Raw genomic sequence first — 22833 nt, forward strand, 5'->3', positions numbered from 1 at the left:
CAATTTCTAAAAATTGGGTACTTTTATAGAAGCATCATTTATAAACTTGCATGCTTTTGGTAAACGATCACTGGTTTGTGAAGGTGCTAATTTTCAGAATAATATACTTTTATTATATACTTAGTTTGGTTTCACTGGGATTATGTAAAGAAGCAACAGACTAAGAGGCCAGTTGTAACTGAAGAAAGAATGTGACTGCAATGGAAACACAAAATATTTATCAAACTATAATTAACAAATATTTTGTTCTGACTATCAACAGATCAGTGCATAAAACTAAGAGAACAATGAAAAATGCAATTTTTTATAATTACATATAATTTATGAGCCTAATTAAAAATTATTTTATGCAATTGGAAGTTATGATTTCATAACCCAAACTTTGGAAATAGAAAAGATGTTGTAGCAATTAAGATATGAATTGCATAATAAGACTTTAGAGCTTTCTTTAAGTGCCAACCAAATACAGTGTCAATATTCAAATTTGCTTCTCAGTTGAATGGTCTGTTAAAGGGATAAGTTAAAATACTATCAATGGTATACTTGGATGAATAAACTTCAAGTTTGGATTGCTCCCACCATGAAATGATGTTAGCCATAGCATTCTTTGGGAAGAACTGATTCATCAAAGCATCTTTAAACATGAAGACTGTTCAAAGCAAGCTATGAAGTCTCATTATGTCACCTGAATCTTAATCACAAGTTGAAAATGACAATTTTATTGGAAAATTGTTATTTCCACACACACACACACAAATGCAATCATAAAGATAAACATTGTTACAATATGCAGCTATTGTAAATAGCATTTTATGCTGTTTTGCAATGTACTCAAAATATATTTAATTGTTTTTAGTTAAATATTTTTCCTTTTCACCATGGTCACATGTTTTAGATTAGGGAAAACTTACAGGTTCTTTTACATCAAGTACTCCTTAACTGTAAGTTCTCCAGTAAGTCGGTCTATCTTTTTTTTAGGAGTTTACAGGAATGAAAAAAAAACCACTAACATTTTTTATCATGTGATATTTGTAATAATAAAAAGCACTGCTAAAAACAAATTATGGCACCAACAGCCATTTGCTTGTTATTTCAAAGTACAAGTTGCTTTGATATTAATTAACCAAAGTGATATTTAAAGCTAAAAATTAAAAAAATACCAAGAGTCTGATGACAAAAATGCCCCCCCCGCCTCAAATAGTGATGACTGTATACACATAAGGCCAAGTAAAAAGGAAGAAACAAGTAAGTTAATAACTTATTCAAACTAGTGTATTTCAGTGCAACTTTTCAATGTACTAAACCTGTTTAGCAAATGTAAATCTCAAAAGTTTCTATCATTTATGAATTAAAAAATGTTTATATCCTGATATAAGCATTTTAACTGCTTAAACATTAATTTGAACTCCACATTTCAGATTTCATGCATATTAAATAAGTGAAATTTTTTAAAAATTCCAATGAATTATGAGTTTAACACTAATTTTGATCTGCTGTAAGCACAATGACATTCATGATATATATATAGTTATAATGCTCTTTCTCTCAGCAGCCATTTTTTCTGTGTGTGTGTGGAGGGGGGGATATGCAGGAGAGATTAAGAAATATCTAAATTAATAGAAGCAATAACAATTTAACAATTTGCTAACTCTTCAAAGTCAACTTTGAAATGCACAAAGCTTTCATAAACATACTTCATTAAAAAAATCAAAATAAAATCAGTTAGCAAAATTTATAATTGCTTCTAAGTGAGTATTGATACCTCACCTTTTTTTTGAAAGCTATACTCTTTTAAATGGGAGAAAGAAAATGGAGAAAGCAGGAAAAAAAGCTATATAACAATTACCTTCAACATTCATCAATGTTTTTCCTTTATAATGATATGAGTTACTGATTCCATAAGTATAAATAATAATAACAGGAAAAAATGCAATAATTGTAAAAATAATGACTAGCAAATCGTTTCACCATATTACAGAATCATATACACTGAGTTTCATTCAAGTGAGCAATAGCATAGGAAATTAGCTATCAAAATATGCCAACATACAGTTTCTATTTTAAATCAGCACTGCAAAAAATCTCTAATAAATTTACAGAAAAACAATATGCATGCAACAGACTAACTATTTTAATGCATGTAACAAGTTTTGTCAGTTCATAAATGTGGCAAACAAAAATTGAGCCAAAAAAGAAAACCAAAATTTACACTTTGAACTTTCAAATAAGAACACAATAAATAAGCCAGTTATATACAATATCTATGAGTTTCTGACCTTAGAAATATAAATACTCCTAGCCAAGAAAGTCTCAAATTGGAAACCTTAATTTTATGTTTGTACAAAAGAGAGAACACTAAATCTTTAAAAACAGTAAAGAGACAACCGAAAATAGCAATTAAAGAATTCAAATGGTCTAGCTTCAGTAAAAAAAATAATGCAGAAAATGAGATCAGTATACACAGATCAAAGCTCAACTCCAGAATGTAATCATGTTTAATCTCAATTTTCTTGAATAAAATTGCCATTTGTTGACTGCTTAAGCATTTCTAAGAATTTAATAACTTTGATAGACAAACCAATCCACTTAATCATCTCTATTATTAATTTTACAGGCTAAATTCACAAAAATATAATCACATGCATAATGTATTCTTTTTTTTCTTTTCTTTACTTTAAAGATTTGCCTGATCTATAGAAGGCAAATTGCATTTGAAAAATTCACAATTTTTAACATTGTTATGCACACAATTGAAGTGCATATATGTGATAGTGAAACTTTAAAAAAATATACAACTGCAAATTAATTCACAACAAAAATGTATAATACTGTATAGGCCCATGTTTGTGTGTTTTAAGATCCAAAAAAGTTAGAAAAATATATATATTCCAATGCCAAAAATTTTGTGATATTCTGACAGCTCTCTTAGATTATTGCAATACTGTAACCTGACATTAATGTTGCTGATAATCTTCATTGATGAGGAACTTTCCTGAGAATAACCATGGCAAGTAACTAGAATTTTATAAAAATGGGAACATCCCATACATGAAGCAGTTTTTACTTTACTAGGTGGCAGTGCTAGATATCATGAAGAACATGACATTTAAAGTTTTTAATGTAAAAATATCAAAGTAACTGATACATGATATTAGAGTAATTCAACCTGCAAATGCACTTTCTCTCTCTCTCGCCACTGAAATTTTTTGAAATTTGACTAAGTGAAAAAAAAAAGTTTATCTCACTTACCATACTGCATAAACCATGTTGTTGGGAAGATTCAGTATTATTATCATTATTATTATTATTTTAAAAAGTTCACATAATTTAGTTATTTAAACAACTAAAGTGGAAGTGAGAAGTCCAATTCTCCCAAACCAATGGTTTTAAGTTAATGAAAAGATGGAAGACAAACATGAAAATACCATGATTTGGTCTCATGACAAACTTTTAGTTGACAAAGAATATTATGTATAGCTGAGCGAATATCAGAAAGGCACAATGCAGTTCATCATTGGTAAGCAAAATAAATTACAAAAATATTGTGCATCTTGATTATCAATCACATGCTTACATGGCAAATTACAGGAACAATTTTATTATGAATAAAGTGAATTTGTTACGATAAACCATAGTGATGTATACAGTTTTGTGTTAAAATTAGTATTATTACAGAATATTTTATTTGATGCAGAAATTTTTTTGTTTTGAAAAATTCCATGATTATATTGGTAATTACTCAGGTAAGTAAACAAATTACTTTTAAATATAAGGCAAAACTATTAATCTGTGCTGTAGGTTTCCATAATTTTTCATAAAATCTATTTTAAACAAATTATGTACAAAAATAATCACAATGTACAGAAGATATGAGAAAAGAAAAATCAATAATTACAATTTCCAAGTATAACCTGGAAAATACAAGGTATAAACACTTGTGTATGAAATATATGTAATTCTTTTTGTTACACCATTTATATAACAAGCTATTATATAAATTCATCTGTTATGATAAGCCTTTTATGTTATGAATAATCACAGCAAAAAGATAATCAAAACAAATTAAGCTATACAGATTTCAATACTTTTTGTCCTCAGAAATAATAAGAAATGATACAGTTTACTTGAAGCACTGCAACACTAGACTACTTTGGGAAGCATTTATTTTCTATGCTGAGCTCTTTACAATTTACGAAATAAATGCTTCACAAACAATAGGGCCTATATGGTATTATATGAACAATCATTTTGCATCCATTCATTCACCCAAAGACTAAGAAAAATGAACTTCAATAGTAGCATTTCTAAAAATCAGGCTATGTATTTAATGACATTTACATACCTGTAAATGTCATGAATAACAGCAATATAATAGAATCGAACCTGCACTGAAGACAGAGATGAGAACCTCCCTCCAAGTACTAATGAGATTTAATGGCTAGTAATGCTTATGAAAATCACACAGAGGACAATTCTGGTATGGATTTATGAATCACATTCAACTACAAGGACAATGAAATACAGTTATGCCCACTGTAGTTACATGAAATAGGTTTCTCATGACTTTTCTGCACATATCAAAAGTTGCACAAGAGAAAGCAGCAAATGAGTGATTGATTTATGCCCATCATTCCAACCTGCATTTCTTTTAAATGTAAATTTATCTAGAATGGCACCATTATCATAATCTATATATATATATATATATACACACAGTGGTCTTTTCTATAACAGCAGTTGCTAAGTGTTGATAATATCAATAGGTAACTGACGTATTTTACAATTCACTTTCCTTTGCCTCAGAAAAGGAAATGCACCTTTATATCAAAGAAGGAATATTTCTATTTATCAAAGGGGGTTAAAAAAAAATGATTTTATATGGCTTGGAAGAAGTGTTCCATACATATACTGGTGCATTAGTAATACTACAGCAGCCATAACAGTATTCATTTATGCATTGCACTCAAGATTTTTAAGTAAATCTTCTAAGTCATATACCACACTGTCTGTGGTTTTACATGTGTATACATGTTTCATTTACAAAGATTACTAAGTTCCAGCAAGATTTTATTTCTTCCTCAGTGCATATGTGAAAGAATCACGACATGATATGGCAACACCACGTCAGTGAAATATGCTGCCTGCTTACCCACCTTCTTCTGCACCGTAGCTTGAGGAACCACAGAATTAAGTCCATTACAAAAACAACTGTTAGCCTCTCTACTATTACATGTTGATTTGTAATTGTAATTACTTCACTTTCGTACTTTATCAAGAAATGTGACATTTTACACACATGGTCTCTGATATGTTCAAAGACCTTGCAGAAATTTAACAGTATATTACACGCAGTAAGGCCTACACTGGGTAATGCCAGATTCTTCAGCTTTCTGCATACGTTAAGCGTCCATTAAACAGGAAACAACATACGGACAGTTTTGGGCACCACTGGTTCAACTTATATAAGAAATCTACAGTTGGCTGGAGGCATTTAAGCAGCAACCAATGAAGGAAAGTCATTCCAGTCATCTACTTTAGGTGCAGACTGCTGAGGAGAGCGGTTGTTGCCTTTTGAAGCCCCTCGGCCGCCGCCACGATTTCCACCCCTTCCGCCAGTGCCACGGCCACCACGACCTCGGCTACGACCACGACGAGAATCTGTGAAATTTATTTGAATGTCAACAAGCTGCCGCTGTCGTCCTCTTCTGCCATACTCCTCATCCTGATTTCAAAAGATTATGAATATAAAAACATTTAAAATTACTCTCTTCATCTATACTATAAAGAGCCACTTATCAAATACTAAAATTAAAACACAATGTAACCTTGATAAAACAAATTATAAAATGTATTTTATTCATAATTCTTATTACTTACTTATATCCTCTTATTACTATAATTATTACTATAATCCTCTTCACTCCACCTGGGAGCATAGGTCTTCCACAACCATTTTCCACCACTCTGTTTTTTGCTTCTGCTTTTATTTGGTTCGAGTTTTTATTAATATTTGCTATTTCTTTCAGTATTGTTCTTTTCCATGTTTCTCTTGGCCTTCCCCTGTCTTCTTTTACCCCGTGGGTTCCAATCAAGGGCCTGTTTTACTATTATTTTATCTTCTTTCCTCAACACATGCCCGAACTTCCTCCATTTCCTTTTATGTATCTGTTGCAACATGGGTTTCTGGTTTGTTCTCTGCCATAGTTCTTTGTTTGTTATTTGTTTTGGCCAATATATTCCCAGTATCATTCTTAAACACTTGTTTCCTGGACACTGTTAACTAACTTTTTGTTTAACATCCACGTTTCTGATTCATACATTAGTATTGCCTTTACATTTGAGTTAAATATTCTCATTTTAGTTTTTATAGACAAGTTCTTGTTTTTCCAAATATTTCTAAGTTGGTTGAAAGTTGAATAAGACAGCTGTTTCCTTCTATTTATTGATACTATTGAACCAAGGTATATAAACTGTTCTACTCCTTTAAGTGGTGTTTCTTCTATTGTTATTTGAATAAACAAATTTTCATCAATATTGTTTTATCATTATTTATCCTAAGACCAACTTTTCTGGCTGTTTCTACAAGTGTTGTTGTTTTTTGTTCTATATGTTGGTGTTTCTGTGAAAGTAAGCAGATATCATCTGCAAAATCTAGATGATGGAGTTGGTTTTGAAGTAACCATTGTAATCTTGTATTTCCGATATACTTTTCTCATCACCCAGTCTATGGTAATTAAAAACATAGTAGGGGAGAGTATACAACCCCATGATTCTTATATCAATCCATAAATAAAATTAATGAATCCTTTGTCTTCTCTCTCTCTCTAGTTTCATTATATTTGACACAAATAAAATATCCCCTATACTGTTTTCCCAGTGAGAACAACATCCAATGCTTTAAGAAACATAACAGGCTACATTTTTCTCCTTAATTACTAGACTCCTTTTTAGAGTCTAAAAAAGCCAAAATGAAGCTTTTTTTAAAAAAAACTTAGTTGTGGTATAACTAAGTCACAAGCATTGTGTTAATTTTTTTAGGAGTCAATCTTAACTCTTTTTACATCAGATTTTTATTTTATATGAAATACAGTCTTTCCTTCCTTTGCTTTATTATCACACAGAAAAAAATTCCTTATAGATTAAGCTTTATTTGTTATTGAATTACGGTACTATCAACATAAGAAGCCTGAATGGCAAAGAAATGGAGCTAGCTGAGGAATTAGATAAGTACCAGATCGACATAATAGGGGTGACTGAAACAAAAAAGACCAAAACTGGTGAGATCTTTCTGAGCAATAAATACAAAATGTTATATTCAGGCAATGACAATCAAGGAAAAGAAGGAGTAGCCATAGTATTCAACACAAAATACGAGACTCATCTTCTTGAATGGCAGGCAGTGTCAAGTAGAGTGATTTGGGCAAATATCAGAATGGGGAAGTGGACAATGAGACTTATTTGTGCCTATGGTCCCACAAAAGGTTCTACTAAGGTAAAATTGGAGGAATTTTTTGAGGCTATAGAGAAAGCAACTGACACAATGAAAATTGGTCCTTGTTGGGGATCTAAATACTAGAGTAGGGAATGATTGTCAGACATACAAAATATTATGGGAAAATTTGGAGAAAAGAGCAGAGCTAATAATAATGGTAAATATCTGTTGGATTTCTGCTCAGGAATGGTTATGGACTGGTTATTACTAACACAATGTTCCAACATAAAAAGGTGCATAAATTCACATTTATAAGGAGAGAAGAGGCAAGGAATAAGAAAAGTCTCACTGACTATGTTATTGTTGACAGTGATGTTTTCTCCCTGGTGCAGGACACCAGAGTGTACAGAGGATTTGAAATTGGAAGTGATCACTATTTAGTCTTGAGCAGGATAAAATTGAATTTCATATTGAAAAGAATAACATGTAAGAAAGTCTTAAAGCGAATAAAAGTTGAGCAGCTCACAGATGCGAACTGTAGACTAAAATACACAAAGATTATTGAAGAAAAAATTAAAGAGTTTGGGAACAGGAATCAAACGGTGGAGATTCAGTGGCAAACTCTGAAGAAAACATTAATTGATTCTGCCAGAGAGGCATGTGGTGAGGTTGTGTGCAAAGATAAAAAAAATCAGAACTCCCTGGTGGACACAGGAAGTTAAACAGGCAGTGAAGGAAAAGAAGAAAGCATATCAAAAGTTCCTGTCAAATAAGTCAGCTTGTGCTCTTAGAGAACATAGAGACAAATGCAAGAATGCTAAACACTGTGTAAAACTAACTAAACAAAAGTCATGGGAGGACTTTGGCAAGAATATAGAAAATAAATATCAAGAAGGTGGCAAAATATTCTGGAGGTTGTTGAAGAAGCTTAGGCATGGAGGAAAGAGTGCTGTAAAAGGAGTTAGAGATGATAAAGGTGACATGAAAACTGTAGAAAAAGATATTCTTGAAGTATGAAGTAATTAGTTTGAAAAACTGCTAAATGAAACAAGCAGTGATGACAGCACAGTGGTAAAAAACACTGATCAGGCATGCAGGCAGGAATACATATCCATACTTGAAGTAGTTTTCTACTTCAAGTATGGATATGTATTCCTTTCCACATTTCAAGCCATCAAAGGCTTGAAATGTGGAAAGGCAGCTGGAGTAGATGATATTCGACCAGAAATGCTGAAGTATGGTGGTATAAGAGTCTTACAGTGGCTGAACTGCATAGTTCAGAAAGCCTGGACAGAGGGACGAATTCCTGATGATTGGAGTAGAGCTCTCATAGTACCCATATATAAAAAGGGAAATAAAACTGAATGTGAGAATTACAGAGGTATTTCACTACTGAGTGTTCCTGGCAAGATCTATGCAAGTATACTTGAGAAATGGTTGAGAAGAATTGTGGAAGAAAAGCTTGGTGAAAAACAAGCTGGATTCAGGTCAAACAGAGGCTGTCAGGATCAGATCTTCACTTTACGATAAATAGTCGAGAAAGCATGGGAATATAACGAAGATCTGTATTTAAGTTTTGTCGATTTAGAAAAGGCACATGATAAGGTGCCAAGAGAGAAGCTATTCAATACGCTACAGTTATATGGTGTCAATGGGTCTTCATTTGAGTTGTAAGTCAGCAGTTAGAATTGAAGGAAGTACAGGAAGATGGTTTGATGTTAAATCTGGTGTGAGACAAGGATGTACATTATTCTCTCTGTTATTCATTATCTATATGGATCACATTATGAAGGAAAGTGGTATTAAACATGATATCAAAATTGGAGATGTTAATGTCAGCTCTTTGCTTTATGCGGATGATGTTGTACTTCTAAATAAATCCGCTACAAGTCTGCAAGATTCTCTGACTAAATTGAAAAGCTGTTGTAATAGATATGGTATGAAGGTCAGCAATAAAAACACAAAGACAATGAAAATAGGCAGAATCATTGAAAATGTCAAGTGTGTTGTGAATGTTGTGGAATAAGTAAAACATTTCAGCTACTTAGGCACGATTTTTACTGAAGATGGTAAATTAAATATAGAAATAGACAACAGAATCAGCAAAGCTGGTATGGTGGGAAGTCAATTGAATAAATTCATATGGAATAAGGGAGAAATTAGTCGGAACATTAAATTAGCTGTATACAAGACAGTGTTCAAACCAGTTTTAACTTATGGATCTGAGAGATGGGTCAGAAGTAAAACACTTGACCAAAGACTAGAGACCGCAGATATGAGAGTCCTGAGAAAGATTATAGGCGTGAACAGATGGCATCAATGGCAATATCATATTCAAAATGAGGATATTAGGAAAGAACTTGACATTGTCAGCATCCAGGAATGCGTTAGCAGAGTAATCTCAGGTGGTATGGTCACCTAAACAGAATGGGCGAGGAAAGATTAGCAAAACAAGTGTTCTCTGCCAGGTTGGCAGGAAAATGACCCAGAGGAAGACCAAGATATAGGTGGATAGATACGGTACAAAGTGCCTTAGACGATAGAAATATAAGATCTGATAATGTTGGAGTCTTGACAAGTAACAGACTGATTTGGAGGAAAATTGTAGATAGGAAGTTAGTAATGATATAATTTTTTCATGTACTACTATCATATCCTGTACACCCCTTGTGGGTACATGGCAGGAATTTGATGATGATGATGATGTTATTGAATTAAAATTGTTTGTTTGCTAGATTCAGTCCACAATTTTCAGTATTTTAATCAGCACTACTAAAATTTCTGGTTTACTACAGTAACTGGGAAGGAGGGGGAGACAGACATTTGCCTACTATTCCACATATTGTATGTTGTTTTTTTTTATATAAATTTTGTCAAATTTTATACGGAGGCTGCTGACGTCACATTAATTGCCTTTGTATGTGAAGGTAATTACTTGATAACCAAGTAAATGTTGCTTAGTTATTTTTTTACTATATTTTGGTAACATTGATACCTAAGTAATTATTTCTATAAGAATAAAATATTGCACCATATTAAATATAGGTTATTTGTATAAACAGTACTAGTGTTTCCAAGACAAATATTTCAAAGTTTGATTCAGCTGCTGAAGTCAAAAGAGTAATTTTTTTTTCAAATTTTGATGAAAAATTTGTATAGAATAAAACAACATAGAATACTTCATGCGACATAGTAGCAAAGATGAACCAATCTACTATTGGCATGTGGGAAATATGACTTCTGCACTGATTTAATTTTAATACCTTCCCGGGTGCAGCTTTCACTGAAGATGCCACAATAAAGTTTTAAACCAGTCTGGATGGTGATCCTTCTCAAAATGCATAACAATATAAACATCTCAAAGGATTGTGCCTTTGTACTTTGGGATACAAAAGGCAACTGATGAAATAAGTAGCCTAGTCATAATATATAATAAATATTTATAAAGCACACAAACTTTGCCTGCTTTTGGATATAGGATTAAAACAAGAATTTCTTGACTGTTATAAATTAAAACTAAATGTTGTATGCATATTCTGGGAATTTGCAGAATATGAAAATAATAAATTTTATTGATGAAATATGGTATATGAACTTAATATATCTAAAAATGTCAAAATAACTGTTTATGAATTGAAAACTTAAATCCAGCATAAGAGTATGAAACACAGTCCAGTCCTCTCTCTCTCTCTCTATATATATATATATTATTGAAATTAGGATTTACTCGGGATGTATACATTTATAAAATTAATTTAACTGACTAGAACCCTAGAAGGTATAACAAAAACCTTTAATAAATCACGACTAGTTTCATTGGTGCTCGGACTTCTTCAGGTCAGAAAGAAAAAACATAAGACTTATAAAAATAACAAGGTAAAAAACAGTAGAATAGTAACGATTAGTTACTATTCTACTTCTTTTTATTAAGCTGGAAAGTCCATGTTGTTTACCTTGTTATTTTTATAAGTCTTATGTTTTTTCTTTCTCACCTGAAGTCCGAGCACCGATGAAACTAGTCGTGATTTATTCAAGGTTTTTGTTATACTTTCTCGGGTTCTAGTCAGTTAAATTAATTATATATATATATATATATATATATATACACACACACCCACACAGGATAATTAACAGTAGTTATGTGGTATAAAATGTAAAAAGCTGTACATTTGTATTTTTATACCTTATAAACATAGTGGTTGGTCGGCGAATTTAGTGCTCCTGTAAAGTTGGTGATTTTTGTCTGTTTTTATTGTGTTTTCCCTTCAAAAATTATGTCTTGTAGTATACTAATGTAGATTTTAGTGTTTTATAGTGAATTTAGTATTTTATCACATATTTTTATTAAGATATTTCAATATTTAGTATACATTTAAAATGGCGCCAAAGAAGGGCAAGAAATATAATGCTAAAAAAAGCACAGCAGGCGAGAACAAGGTTAGCCCTGCTAACACGGTTATTGTACACATGGAGGAGGTTAATGAAAATCAATTAATCACCAAATTAGCGAAGTTGAAGCAGATCATCAGAGAGACAATATGGGAATTGCAAAAAGTTGAGACATTTAAATGAGCATAGGGAGAAAAAGAAATATGAACAGGGAAAATAAGAAACAACAAAGCAAGGAAATAATGGAAATCGGGTAAGTTACATTGTTAGTAAAGAGAAAGAAGTTATTTGATATGGAGACTCTATAATAAAACATGCTATAGATGAGCGAGTTATAACATCGAGTTTTCCTGGAGCGAAAATTAAAAATATAACGCAAGCAATTCAAAAACAGAAAAGAAAAGTAAATGAAATTGTAGTTGTAGAGGTACTAACGGTTTAACTGACGATAAGTTCAATATGAGAGAGGACATGAAAGGGTAGTTGGAAGAGGCAAGAGTGATGAGTGAGACAGTGAAAAATCGTTAGTATTTTACCTCGCTATGATAAAAACGAATTAAGAAGAAGGGCTATGATGGCAAACGATTCGATGTGTACGCTGTGTAGAAGGAATGGATGTGAATTTTTGGATGTGTTTGGTATCAGGAGTAGCAAAAACTAATAACTGGTATGAGACCTAACACAGAGAGTCAGGGAAACTAAATTATAAAGGGACTAATGGTGTGCATTTGAGTGTAAGAGTGACAATGTTATGCAAGTGTGTTAATGATGCGAATGGGCTTTGTCGTGGAAATGATGACAACAAGAGAATGATTTCGGATTTGTATTCGTCCAGTTCAGACTCATCAAATGTGTGCAAAGATGTTCACAATGTGTAAGGCATTAGAGAATAGAAATCTGCAAGTTGTCCAACTGTGTCAGGTAGACTTCAGACAAGACAAAAGAACAAACAGGTAGATTATTATGTCTGTACATGAATGCTAGGAGTATTAGAAACAAGGGGATAGCAGTTTGTTGCCTTAGTTAATATGTTGTGACCTCAGATTGTAGGTATTAGTGATACCTGGCTATCAAAATCAGACCTACTAACTGGCATCGAGTGTCAAGGGTACAGTATTTTTAGGAAGGATAGAGGAGAGGTGTGCTGTTAATGATATCGGATGACTGGAATCCAGTTAGAGTTGAGACTTATGATAGTACTACTACTAACAATATTTCTTGTGGCACTAAAGTTTGAAGCCAACTGGTGTGAGATGGAATCTAACAAGATCAATTACACTGTTGTTATAGACCCGGCAGATTGTTTTTTAGTGATGAAGAAATGCATCACCAAATAGAAAAGATGAGCACGAAAAGAGTAATCATAATGGGAGACTTTAATTATCCAAATATTGATTGGGTAGTAGTAGTAGAATCTCATGAGAACAATGAAAATGCATTTATTGAACTGTTGCGGGATAACTTCCTAAAGCAGCATGTGACAGAAGGAATTCAAGGACAAAGAATGTTAGATTTGATTATGGCATTAGAGAGCGTTTCATTTAAAGACTTAACTATTCCGTCTCTGGCTGGTGACAGTGATCATGCGACACTCACTTGGGAAGTGACTAAGTTTATGAATGTTCCCATTCAGAAAAGGTTACATGCTGAATTACAAAGCAGGAAATTATGACCAACTGAGGAGTATACTGAGTTCAATGGAATGGGATCGGTTGCTGGATGGAAAGAATATCGACAGTTCATGGGAAGCATTTAAACAATACTTAAATGATGCGATATCAGAATGTTTCCCGAGAGTTCGAAGAATAAATAGAGTAGGAGTCAAATGGATGTGTAATCTTATTAAACAAGAGATTTGTAAGAAAAGGACGATGTGGAAGGAATACCATCAGGCTAGAATAGTCACAACTGTTGTACAGAAAGCAAAGTCTGAGTATGAAAAGAAACTGGCTCTGCATGCCCAAGACAATCCACAAGAATTCTATCAATATGCTGCAAGTAAAAGAGAGAATGAATATGAAAGAATAACTCTTATAAATCCAGGACAATAAACCCAAGACAATCCGCAAGAATTCTATCGATATGCTGCAAGTAAAAGAGAGAATGAATATGAAAGAATAACTCTTATAAATCCAGATGGCATGAGGGTTACAAATGCAGAAGAGGCTGTTCAGTTAATGAGTGCCCATTTTGTTAAAAACTATCAACCCGGTGAATGCAACACTGAGCTCACTGTTGCCTCTTTTACCTCTTAATTAGATGAAGAAATGCAGGTGTGTGAGGTTTTAGAGCTGTTGCACAAACTGAATAAGAATTCTGCAATAGGGACTAATGGAATATCAGCACGTATGCTAAAAGACTGTTCAGTTGAACTGGCCATTCCTTTGACCAGGCTGTTAAATATGAGTCTCAGAACATGAAATATTCTGCAGGAATGGAAGGAATGTATGGTAATTCCATTGCACAAGGGTGGTGCAAAGACCGGTGTATCCAACTATCGACCAATTAGTATCTCAGGAGTGGTGGTGAAGAATTTGGAAAAATTGGCTAGGGTTCGCATTCAGAAATGGGTTGACAGTGAATGTCTAGTTTGCAATGAACAACATGGGTTTACTAAAGGAAGGTCATATTTTAGCATGGGGAATGGATACACCATGATACTTTTTGATTTTGCTAAGACTTTTAACAGAATACAGCATGGTAGACTGTTGCATAAATTGGAGAAAATGGGTTATACAATAGAATAATAGATGGAACTATTATTCTATTAGTGGAACTAATAAAACACAGAAAAAAATCATAGTTTAACAGTTAGATTTTGAATCTACAATAAAGCTTTATGTTTAACATAAGAAAAGTCCATACAAGTTACAGGATAAGAGAACACACGGCAGTCACTAACAATATGGTTAATGATCACAGTACGGAGAGTCAGTCCATTTCAATTTGTGGATCATCTGTTTGCATTTCCAATGTCCTGTCCTGATTAGGTTAAGTGTGCACCTATATAGATATTATGGAAGACCAAAATCATTTTCTGTGGCAGATGGATCAGGAACAGTGATAAGCAAGTCAGAAGGGCGTTTCTCCAGACAGGAGACTGTCTAGATTTTAGTCTAGGAGTAGCTTTTTGGGAGATATCTTCATGAATGAGCAAGTTATTGTTCTCAATAATTTTATTATATAAGTTACTTAAAGCAGCTTTCTTTCTTCCATAATGCAGGAAAAGGAATGTCAATAAGTGGTGGAAGGCAGAAAGTTGGTGTTGATCTTATTGGTCTAGAGATAAATCTCATGGCTTGGTTGGGATGGACATCAATCAATAAGATGTAAGGATGCAAAGCAGATTGCCTCCTCACGGTGTGCTGTTTACTATTGTTCCAGCAACTGCCCTTTTACTTCCAGGCCACTGTGTGTGTGTGTGTGTGTGTGTGTGTGTGTGTGTGTATACAGTATTATCATGATATTGCTGATACGTATCCTCAAAGAGGTGTACATGACGAGTACTAACTTCTCATCAATTTGACTCCAAATTAATCCATTATCCATCAGGACTCCAATTACTGTCAAGACCTGATATTCCAGTCTTTAACTGCATCAATCCATCTAGATCTTGGCTTATGCTAGATCTTTTCCCTGCTTCTTGGCATAAAACACCTGTTCTGTTAACCTTTCCTTTTCCATTCTGTTTAAATGATCATACCCCCTTAGATTAACTCTGCTCACAGATTCCTGAATGTCCATAATGTCAAGTTACTTTGTAATATGCTAATTTTTGATATGGCTTGCCAATGATGTAATCCATTCACTCCCCTAAAATTTTTTCAGAATTCTCATATCTATGGTCTCCAGCCTTCGATCAACATCTGCAAGTTGAAAATTGATTTGAATATTGTCGTCTTGCATACAGCTGGTTTAGTGTTTGGGCTAATTACTCTCTTATTCCAAATTTTTTTAATCCCTAAATAATTGAAATATTCTATTTGTTCTATATGTTGTCAATTTGGGACAATGTTGATGTTTTTGATGTTCTGCCTATTTTCATAGTCTGTCTTTTTATTGCTAATTTTCACACAAAATTTATTATGGAAGTTAATCAATTTTAGTTAGGGAAACCTTCAGACTTGTACAGGATTTAATTAGAAGTATAATGTAATCTATTCTAGTTTGATGTTAAATAAAGGTGTGATCACATTAACACCAACCTATTTTCCTGTACTACTGCTTTCAATTCTAACCACTGAAAACTCAAATATAGGCTATGTAGTCCTGTATAATATCCCATTTACAGCATATAATTGTAAGTTTTGAACAGTTTTTCTCTCAGTGGCTTCTCATAAGTATATGAGAAGGTGCTGATACCTACAAAACTCAAATACTGATCCTTGTTATATTCCTGTGATTTCTGAACTATTTATTTTAAAGTGAAAATCTGATTCTGACCACCTCTATTTGGCCTGACCCAAGCTTATTCTCCTTCAAATTTCCCATTCACAATTTTTCTTAGCCTTATCTCAAGTATGTTTGCATAAATCTTTTCTAGAACCTTCAGCAAGAAAGTTGTTGCAAGTTTTTCCACTTGGTTATACTATAAATTAAAGATACCAAGAAATTATATATTTGGTTTAATCCTTTATTCAAGTATAAGAAAACAAAGTTTGTGCCTGAAGCATTTTCAGGACTGGGGCAACAGTGGTAAAGGTGGTATGACTTCACATTACTTTCCCCTTAGTATTCCATAATGCAAAGTACATCTTCTTGCAGACATGTATATTGCTATGCATTATGGAAAGGGTCACTCACTACCCAGACTGGTTTTGACCTTTATTGAGGTCTCATCAGTGGGAGCCAGACCCAGAGGTGATACCAAGGTTCAAGTAATGCAAGTCATATTTTCATGTACCAGTTGCCAAAAGGTGTCACACCTTATTATTATAATACTCTGGATTAGAGAGTTAGTTGATGAAAAGTTTTTCCATTTGGTTATACTACAAATTAAAGATACCAAAAAATTCCTGAAAATAGGTGTAAACTTTGTTTGCTTACACTTGGATAAAGGATTAAACCAAGTATATAATTTCTTGGTATGTAATTTATGGTATAACCAAGTGGGAAAACTTTCAACAATTATCTCTATTCTAGAGTATTATAATAATAAGTGTGAGACCTTTTGGCAACGTGTATATGAAAATATGACTTCTGCATTACTTCAACCTTGGTATCACCTCTGGGTCTGGCTCCCACGGATGAGACCTCAATAAAAGTCGAAGCCGGTCTGGGTAGTGACCCTTCCCATAATGCATAGCAATATGCATGTCTGCAAGGAGATGTGCTTTGCATTATGGGATACTAAGGCAAGTGATGTGAAGTCACGGCACCTTTACGACAAGTTGCCCCTCTCCTGAAAATACTTCAAGTGCAAACTGTGTTTGCTTACACTTGAATAAAGGATTAAACCAAGTATAAAATTTCTCGGTATCTTTAACTTCAGCAAGAAAATTTCACTAATTCTCATTCAGTATTATTTCCCTTTTTATAGATGGGTACTATGAGAGCTCTATTGCATTTGGAATACAACCTTCTGATCAGACATTTGAAATATGCTGTGCAGCCACTGTAAAATTTTTATACCTCCACATGTTAGTAGTACCTATGGTCAAATATTAACTACTCCAGCTATCTTTCCACATTGCAGGTTTTTAATGGTGTTTTCTATCTCAAGAATTTATATATACTCCTGATTGCATTTCTCTTGAACATTTTCGATGACTATTCTCTTACCGTTTCATTTAGCAATCTTTCAAAGTAATTAATTACTCCAAATATCTAGAATATCTTCCGAGCACATACTGAATTATTTCTAGGAACTTTAAATACACATTCTTCTTTATCAGGACTGCCTCTCTAATTTCTTGAGTCCACTATGGAATTCTGATTCTTCTAACCTTGATGACAATTTTATCACATGCCTCTGTAGCTGAATCCATGTTTTCTTCAGGGTCTGGAATCCAGTCTCCAAAATTTTATATTTGTTTTTAAACTCACATTTTTTTTTTTTTTTGTTCCTGGAATATTTGTACATCTAAGTCTGTAGTTTGCCTCTGAAAGCTCAAATTTCTTTCTAAGACTTTCTTACATATTTTTATTTTCAATAAGAAATTCATTTTCATCCAGCTCCAAAGTAAATGGTGATCAAAGTTTATTTTTCACTTGGTTAGAGTATAATAAAATTAGTTTAATCCTTTATCCAAGTGTGAGCAAACAAAGTTTGCACCTGAAAGTATCTTCAGGACTGGGGTAAGGTGGTACAACACCAGGACAACTCGTTGCAAAGGTGGAGCAAGTTACCAACACTCTTATCTCAGTATCGCCTATAATGCAAAACACATCTCCTTGCGGATATCTCTAATGTTATGCATTAAGGGAAGGGCCACTACCCAGACTAGTTTCGACCTTTATTGAGGTCTCTTCAGTGGGAGACAGGCCCAAGTGGAGATACCAGGCAGAAGCATTAGCAGGTCAACTCTACCTATAGGAGTTGCCAAATGGTGTGCCACCCTTTTTTTAATAAATTACTCTGGATTTAGAGAAGGATGTTGAAAGTTTATTTTTCACTTGGTTAGAGTATAATAAAATTAGTTTAATCCTTTATCCAAGTGTGAGCAGACAAAGTTTATATATAGGTAGAGTTGACCTGCTAATGCTTCTGCCTGGTATCTGCACTTGGGCCTGGCACCCAGTGAAGAGACCTCAATAAAGGTCGAAACTAGTCTGGGTAGTGGCCCTTCCCTTAATGCATAACATTAGACATATCTGCAAGGAGATGTGTTTTGCATTATAGGAGATACTGAGATAAGAGTGTTGGTAGCTTGCTCCACCTTTGCAACGAGTTGCCCTGGTGTTGTACCACCTTACTCCAGTCCTGAAGATACTTTCAGGTGCAAACTTTGTTTGCTCACACTTGGATAAAGGATTAAACTAATTTTATTATAAATGGCGATCACTTCTTATTTAAAATTTTCGATGCCCTTGTGTACTGAGGTATCAATGAAACTGCACGACATCACTATCTACAATAATATAGTCGCTTCTTATTTCTTGTGTTTTCTCTCCATGTGGATTTGTGCACTTTTTGATGTTGGAATATGGTGTTAGTAACAATTGGTGTGCATCATGAACAGAAAACCAGCAAGTACTTATTATTAGTCATGCTCTTTGATTTTCCCAACACATTTCTATATGTCGGTTATTTTCTGATGTGCTGCTCAGACAATAAGGACTGCCTTTTATGCCAGTTGCAATTATTAATGATTTGAAAAATTACTTCACTTCTTGAGTAGAATCTTCTGTGATACCATAGGCACAAATGACTCATTGTCCAATTCTTTATTTTGATATTTGCTCTTCTTAGTGTTGAGTACTATAGCTGCTCCTTCCTTTACCTGATCATTATTGTCTGAATATAACATTGTGCATGTATTTATAAAGAATCTGCTGTTTTTGTCTTTTTTGCATTAGTAACATCAATTATGCTGATGCAGTACTTATCAAATTCTTCTTTCTTCTAATTTTTTAGGAAATGACAATGTAAACTAAATTATCAATTATAAAACTTTAAAATGCAAAATGTGGGACAGTCTCATGCACCCAAATTTGTTGAGGTTGGGAAGTTTTTCACAGCTGAGGTTGATTCAAGGAATAATCTTTCTTTGCCACTGACATCTCTTACAGTAATAGTGCCTATTTTGAATTCTGTTACAGTTGAGTTAGAGCTTGTTCCAGTAGCCAACTTTTCACTGTTTGTCCTGATTCCCAGACAAAAACAGCAGATCCTGTGTAACCAGACAACAATCCAGCAAGCATATTTCATCATGCTCTATCAATGTTTGTTTGGGTACCAGCCAATACAGAATACCTAATAATGAGGCACAGCATGAGAAGATGAGGACTGGATATTAGCTTAGATGTCCTGTTTGGTTCTCCAGGGAGCTCTCCTCCCAGTTATCTAGCGTGGACCCTTCAAACATCAACGATTTACATGTGATATCCTTTTATACGCTTATAAATTCTTCAGCCTTTTTTTTTTAATCATTACAATACGTACAAGTTAAATTTTGTTTTACAGGAGAGAGCAGCTATGTAGACATGAATTTGATTGGTGCGGTATTAACAAAAGGTCACGCGACCCAAAGACAAATGGAATCGACAATTTTTGAGTTGAAATGCTAATTCTCTTCAACCAAATTCAATAACATCTGCAACTGTCATAACAACATTCACTATATATTTCTTAGTTTTAAGACATTCACGACGGGGTGTCGTTTATCGTTCCAACAGAGACAGAACTTCTCATTACCGGTGGGCTCAACTCACACAAAGTTTCAACCCACGATTGGTTTTTATTGCCTTGTTTGCGTTTGAGCTGGAAGGGAAACTCACTCAAGCATTATGTGGCATGTTTCAATTCGTGGTAGAATTTTATTTGAAGTTAGCCTCTGTAATCTGTCATAATGACATTGAGAATTTCAAATGCAATCAAACACACACTTATTTCATGTAACAGAAAAATTGGACAACAGTTTTAGTTAGATACTGTGTTTCCGGTGCAACATATCATTTTGCTTGCCTATACAGCGTAGTTTCTGTGAGAGTGGACATGTGATTCATTAGTTAGTGGCTGTTTTTATTCCAGCTGTCTCTAATTGCACTATTTGTTGAGAAATATATTACACAGACTGCAAAAGCTTCTGTACTTTATTCAGGGATACAATAAAACTATTTTTTTTCTTGTATCTACAGTATATAATGGCTGTTGGGGAGGGCGTGTTGTTTTTTGTGTGGGAGGTATATATGCAAAACCTTTTAATGTCTTTTTTTCGTAAAGTGAAATCAGGGGTGCTAGTTATACGCGAGGGCAAGTTATATTCGACGGTAAGCATTCGCCAACAAGTCGACATCCTTCTGTTGCTCCGCTGACTTCTATGGTGAGTTACAATGCATAAATATTTTTCTCACTACGGTTTTTTTTTTTCCCCCCAAACCAACATCATTAAAATCAATTTAATAATGCAATAATCAATTTTAATACTGAATAATATTATAAATTTTTGGTGATCACAATCGGATATGTCAATGAAACTTACCAGAAGTTAATTTAATGATGTTGGCCTGAGGAAACTACAATATTGTAGCATTAGTTCTGTGATTGATAACCAATTAAAATGCATACTTTTATATTTGTCGACATGCTACACCGTATACATTAAGTGTATTAATACTCTTTAAGATTATGTCATAATTAATTATTAATACTTATTTACTAAAATAAATAGCCAAAAGGCTTCACATAGGTGATACAAAATTATATAAATTAAGTGGATATTAAATCCAGCATTATTTCAAAACAGACTACAGAAACTATAGACGTTTCTTGCAAAATATGACTAGAGATATTACGGGAATACACTCGCCAAATTTCCCATGAAAATTCTATAGTTACTGTAGTCAGCTTTGAAATAATGTTGGATTTAATATCTACTTAATTTATATAATATTAATACTTATGTTAGTTTAATGTATGAACTTTAAAAAAAATGGGAATGGTATTTACGAGTAAGTTTGTTGGGACTGAGCCCTCTAATACAGTAATAAATCTAATATATAAAAATACAGTCTATAGAAAAAGAATTGAGAACGACTGATCCTCAGGATTCCCTGACTTTTACCTTTTCTAATCACATGTGCATTCATTATGCATTTCACATAATTTCCGCCAGTAGGCAGAAATAAGCAGCAGCAGGTGCATTATTGTTGCGTATGTGCACTGTTTTGTTTTTGCTACTGTAAATGGGAATTATAAAGGGATAATTTAATTTAGGCATATAATAAAATGTTGATTTTTTTGAAACTATAAAAAATGCATTTGATTTAAATTGTGAATTATTTTGTTACAGTTCTACCAAACATGGCTGACGAAAATAAAAAACGAAAATTATCACAGTCAAGCAGCAGAGAGTTCCAAAGCTGATGGACTGAAGAGTATGGCATGATTAATAAAGACAATAAAGCTATATGCATTTTATGTTCCGGGACAGTTGTGTGCAGAAAGTCGTCAGTAAAACGGCATTATGAGACAAACCATAAATCGCTCCTTCAGAAAAGCAAGGATGAACAGAAAGAATTTATTGTTCGGGCAATTAAAAATAGGAATATCCAGTCAACAACCCTAATGAAATTTATTGGCAGTTGGTCAAATATAACTGCTGCTAGTTTTTTTGCCTCAAATGTAATTGCTAAACACGGGAAACCTTTTAGTGATGGGGAATATATAAAAGAAGCATGGTTAAAATGAGCACCAGTTCTCTTTGAAGATTTTGAAAACAAGGAAAAAATTATTCAAAGAATTAAAGATATGCCTTTGGCTAGAAACACAGTGAAAGATAGAATCATAGAAATGGCTAAAAATATAACTCATCAGCAAAAAACATATATAAAATCTTCTGGTTTAAATTCTCTTTGTCTTGATGAGAGTACTGACATAACTGAATCAGCTGGTTTAGCAATTTTTATTCGTTATTGTGTTGGGAATAACATCAAAGAAGAAGTGACAAGTTTAACATCATTAGCAACAACAACAAAAGGAATAGATATTTGCAACGCAGTTGTAAATGCACTTGTTGAAAGAGATACAGATCCCTCCAAAATTGTATCAGTAACTACTGATGGTGCTCGCAGTATGACTGGAGAGGAAAATGGGTTTGTCAATTTATTTACCAAATATATTGGACATTCAAGTTCTGGGTTTTCATTGTATTATACATCAGCAGGTTTTATGTGCAAAGGCTAGTTTCAAGCACTGGAAGATATTATGAGCATTGTAACAAAATTGGTCAATTTTATATCGGCACGCACTTTAAATAAACGAAAATTTATAGAATTATTAAGTGAGGTAAACTCGGTGTACAATGGTTTATTTATGTACAACAATGCCCGATGGTTAAGTCGTGGTAAAG

The 22833-nt window shown here is 33.4% G+C and overlaps 1 protein-coding gene across 2 annotated transcripts in view; it reads right to left on the bottom strand.

Moving 5' to 3' along the window:
* Positions 1-201: 201 nt before the first annotated feature.
* The window catches only part of LOC150104211 (intracellular hyaluronan-binding protein 4-like), a 168183-nt gene continuing 145551 nt past the window's right edge, over positions 202-22833 (bottom strand). For both annotated transcript variants that reach the window (XM_090397309.1, XM_090397308.1), the window contains one exon: positions 202-5722. In XM_090397309.1, the coding sequence (XP_090253435.1) occupies positions 5492-5722 (231 nt within the window). In that variant the 3' untranslated portion in view covers positions 202-5491. The remainder of the gene's footprint in view (positions 5723-22833) is intronic.

The sequence above is a fragment of the Typopeltis vanoorti genome, chromosome 8, assembly GCF_054136105.1.
Source record: "Typopeltis vanoorti isolate ZY-2024b chromosome 8, IOZ_Tvanoo_1.0, whole genome shotgun sequence".
Taxonomy (NCBI): domain Eukaryota; kingdom Metazoa; phylum Arthropoda; class Arachnida; order Uropygi; family Thelyphonidae; genus Typopeltis; species Typopeltis vanoorti.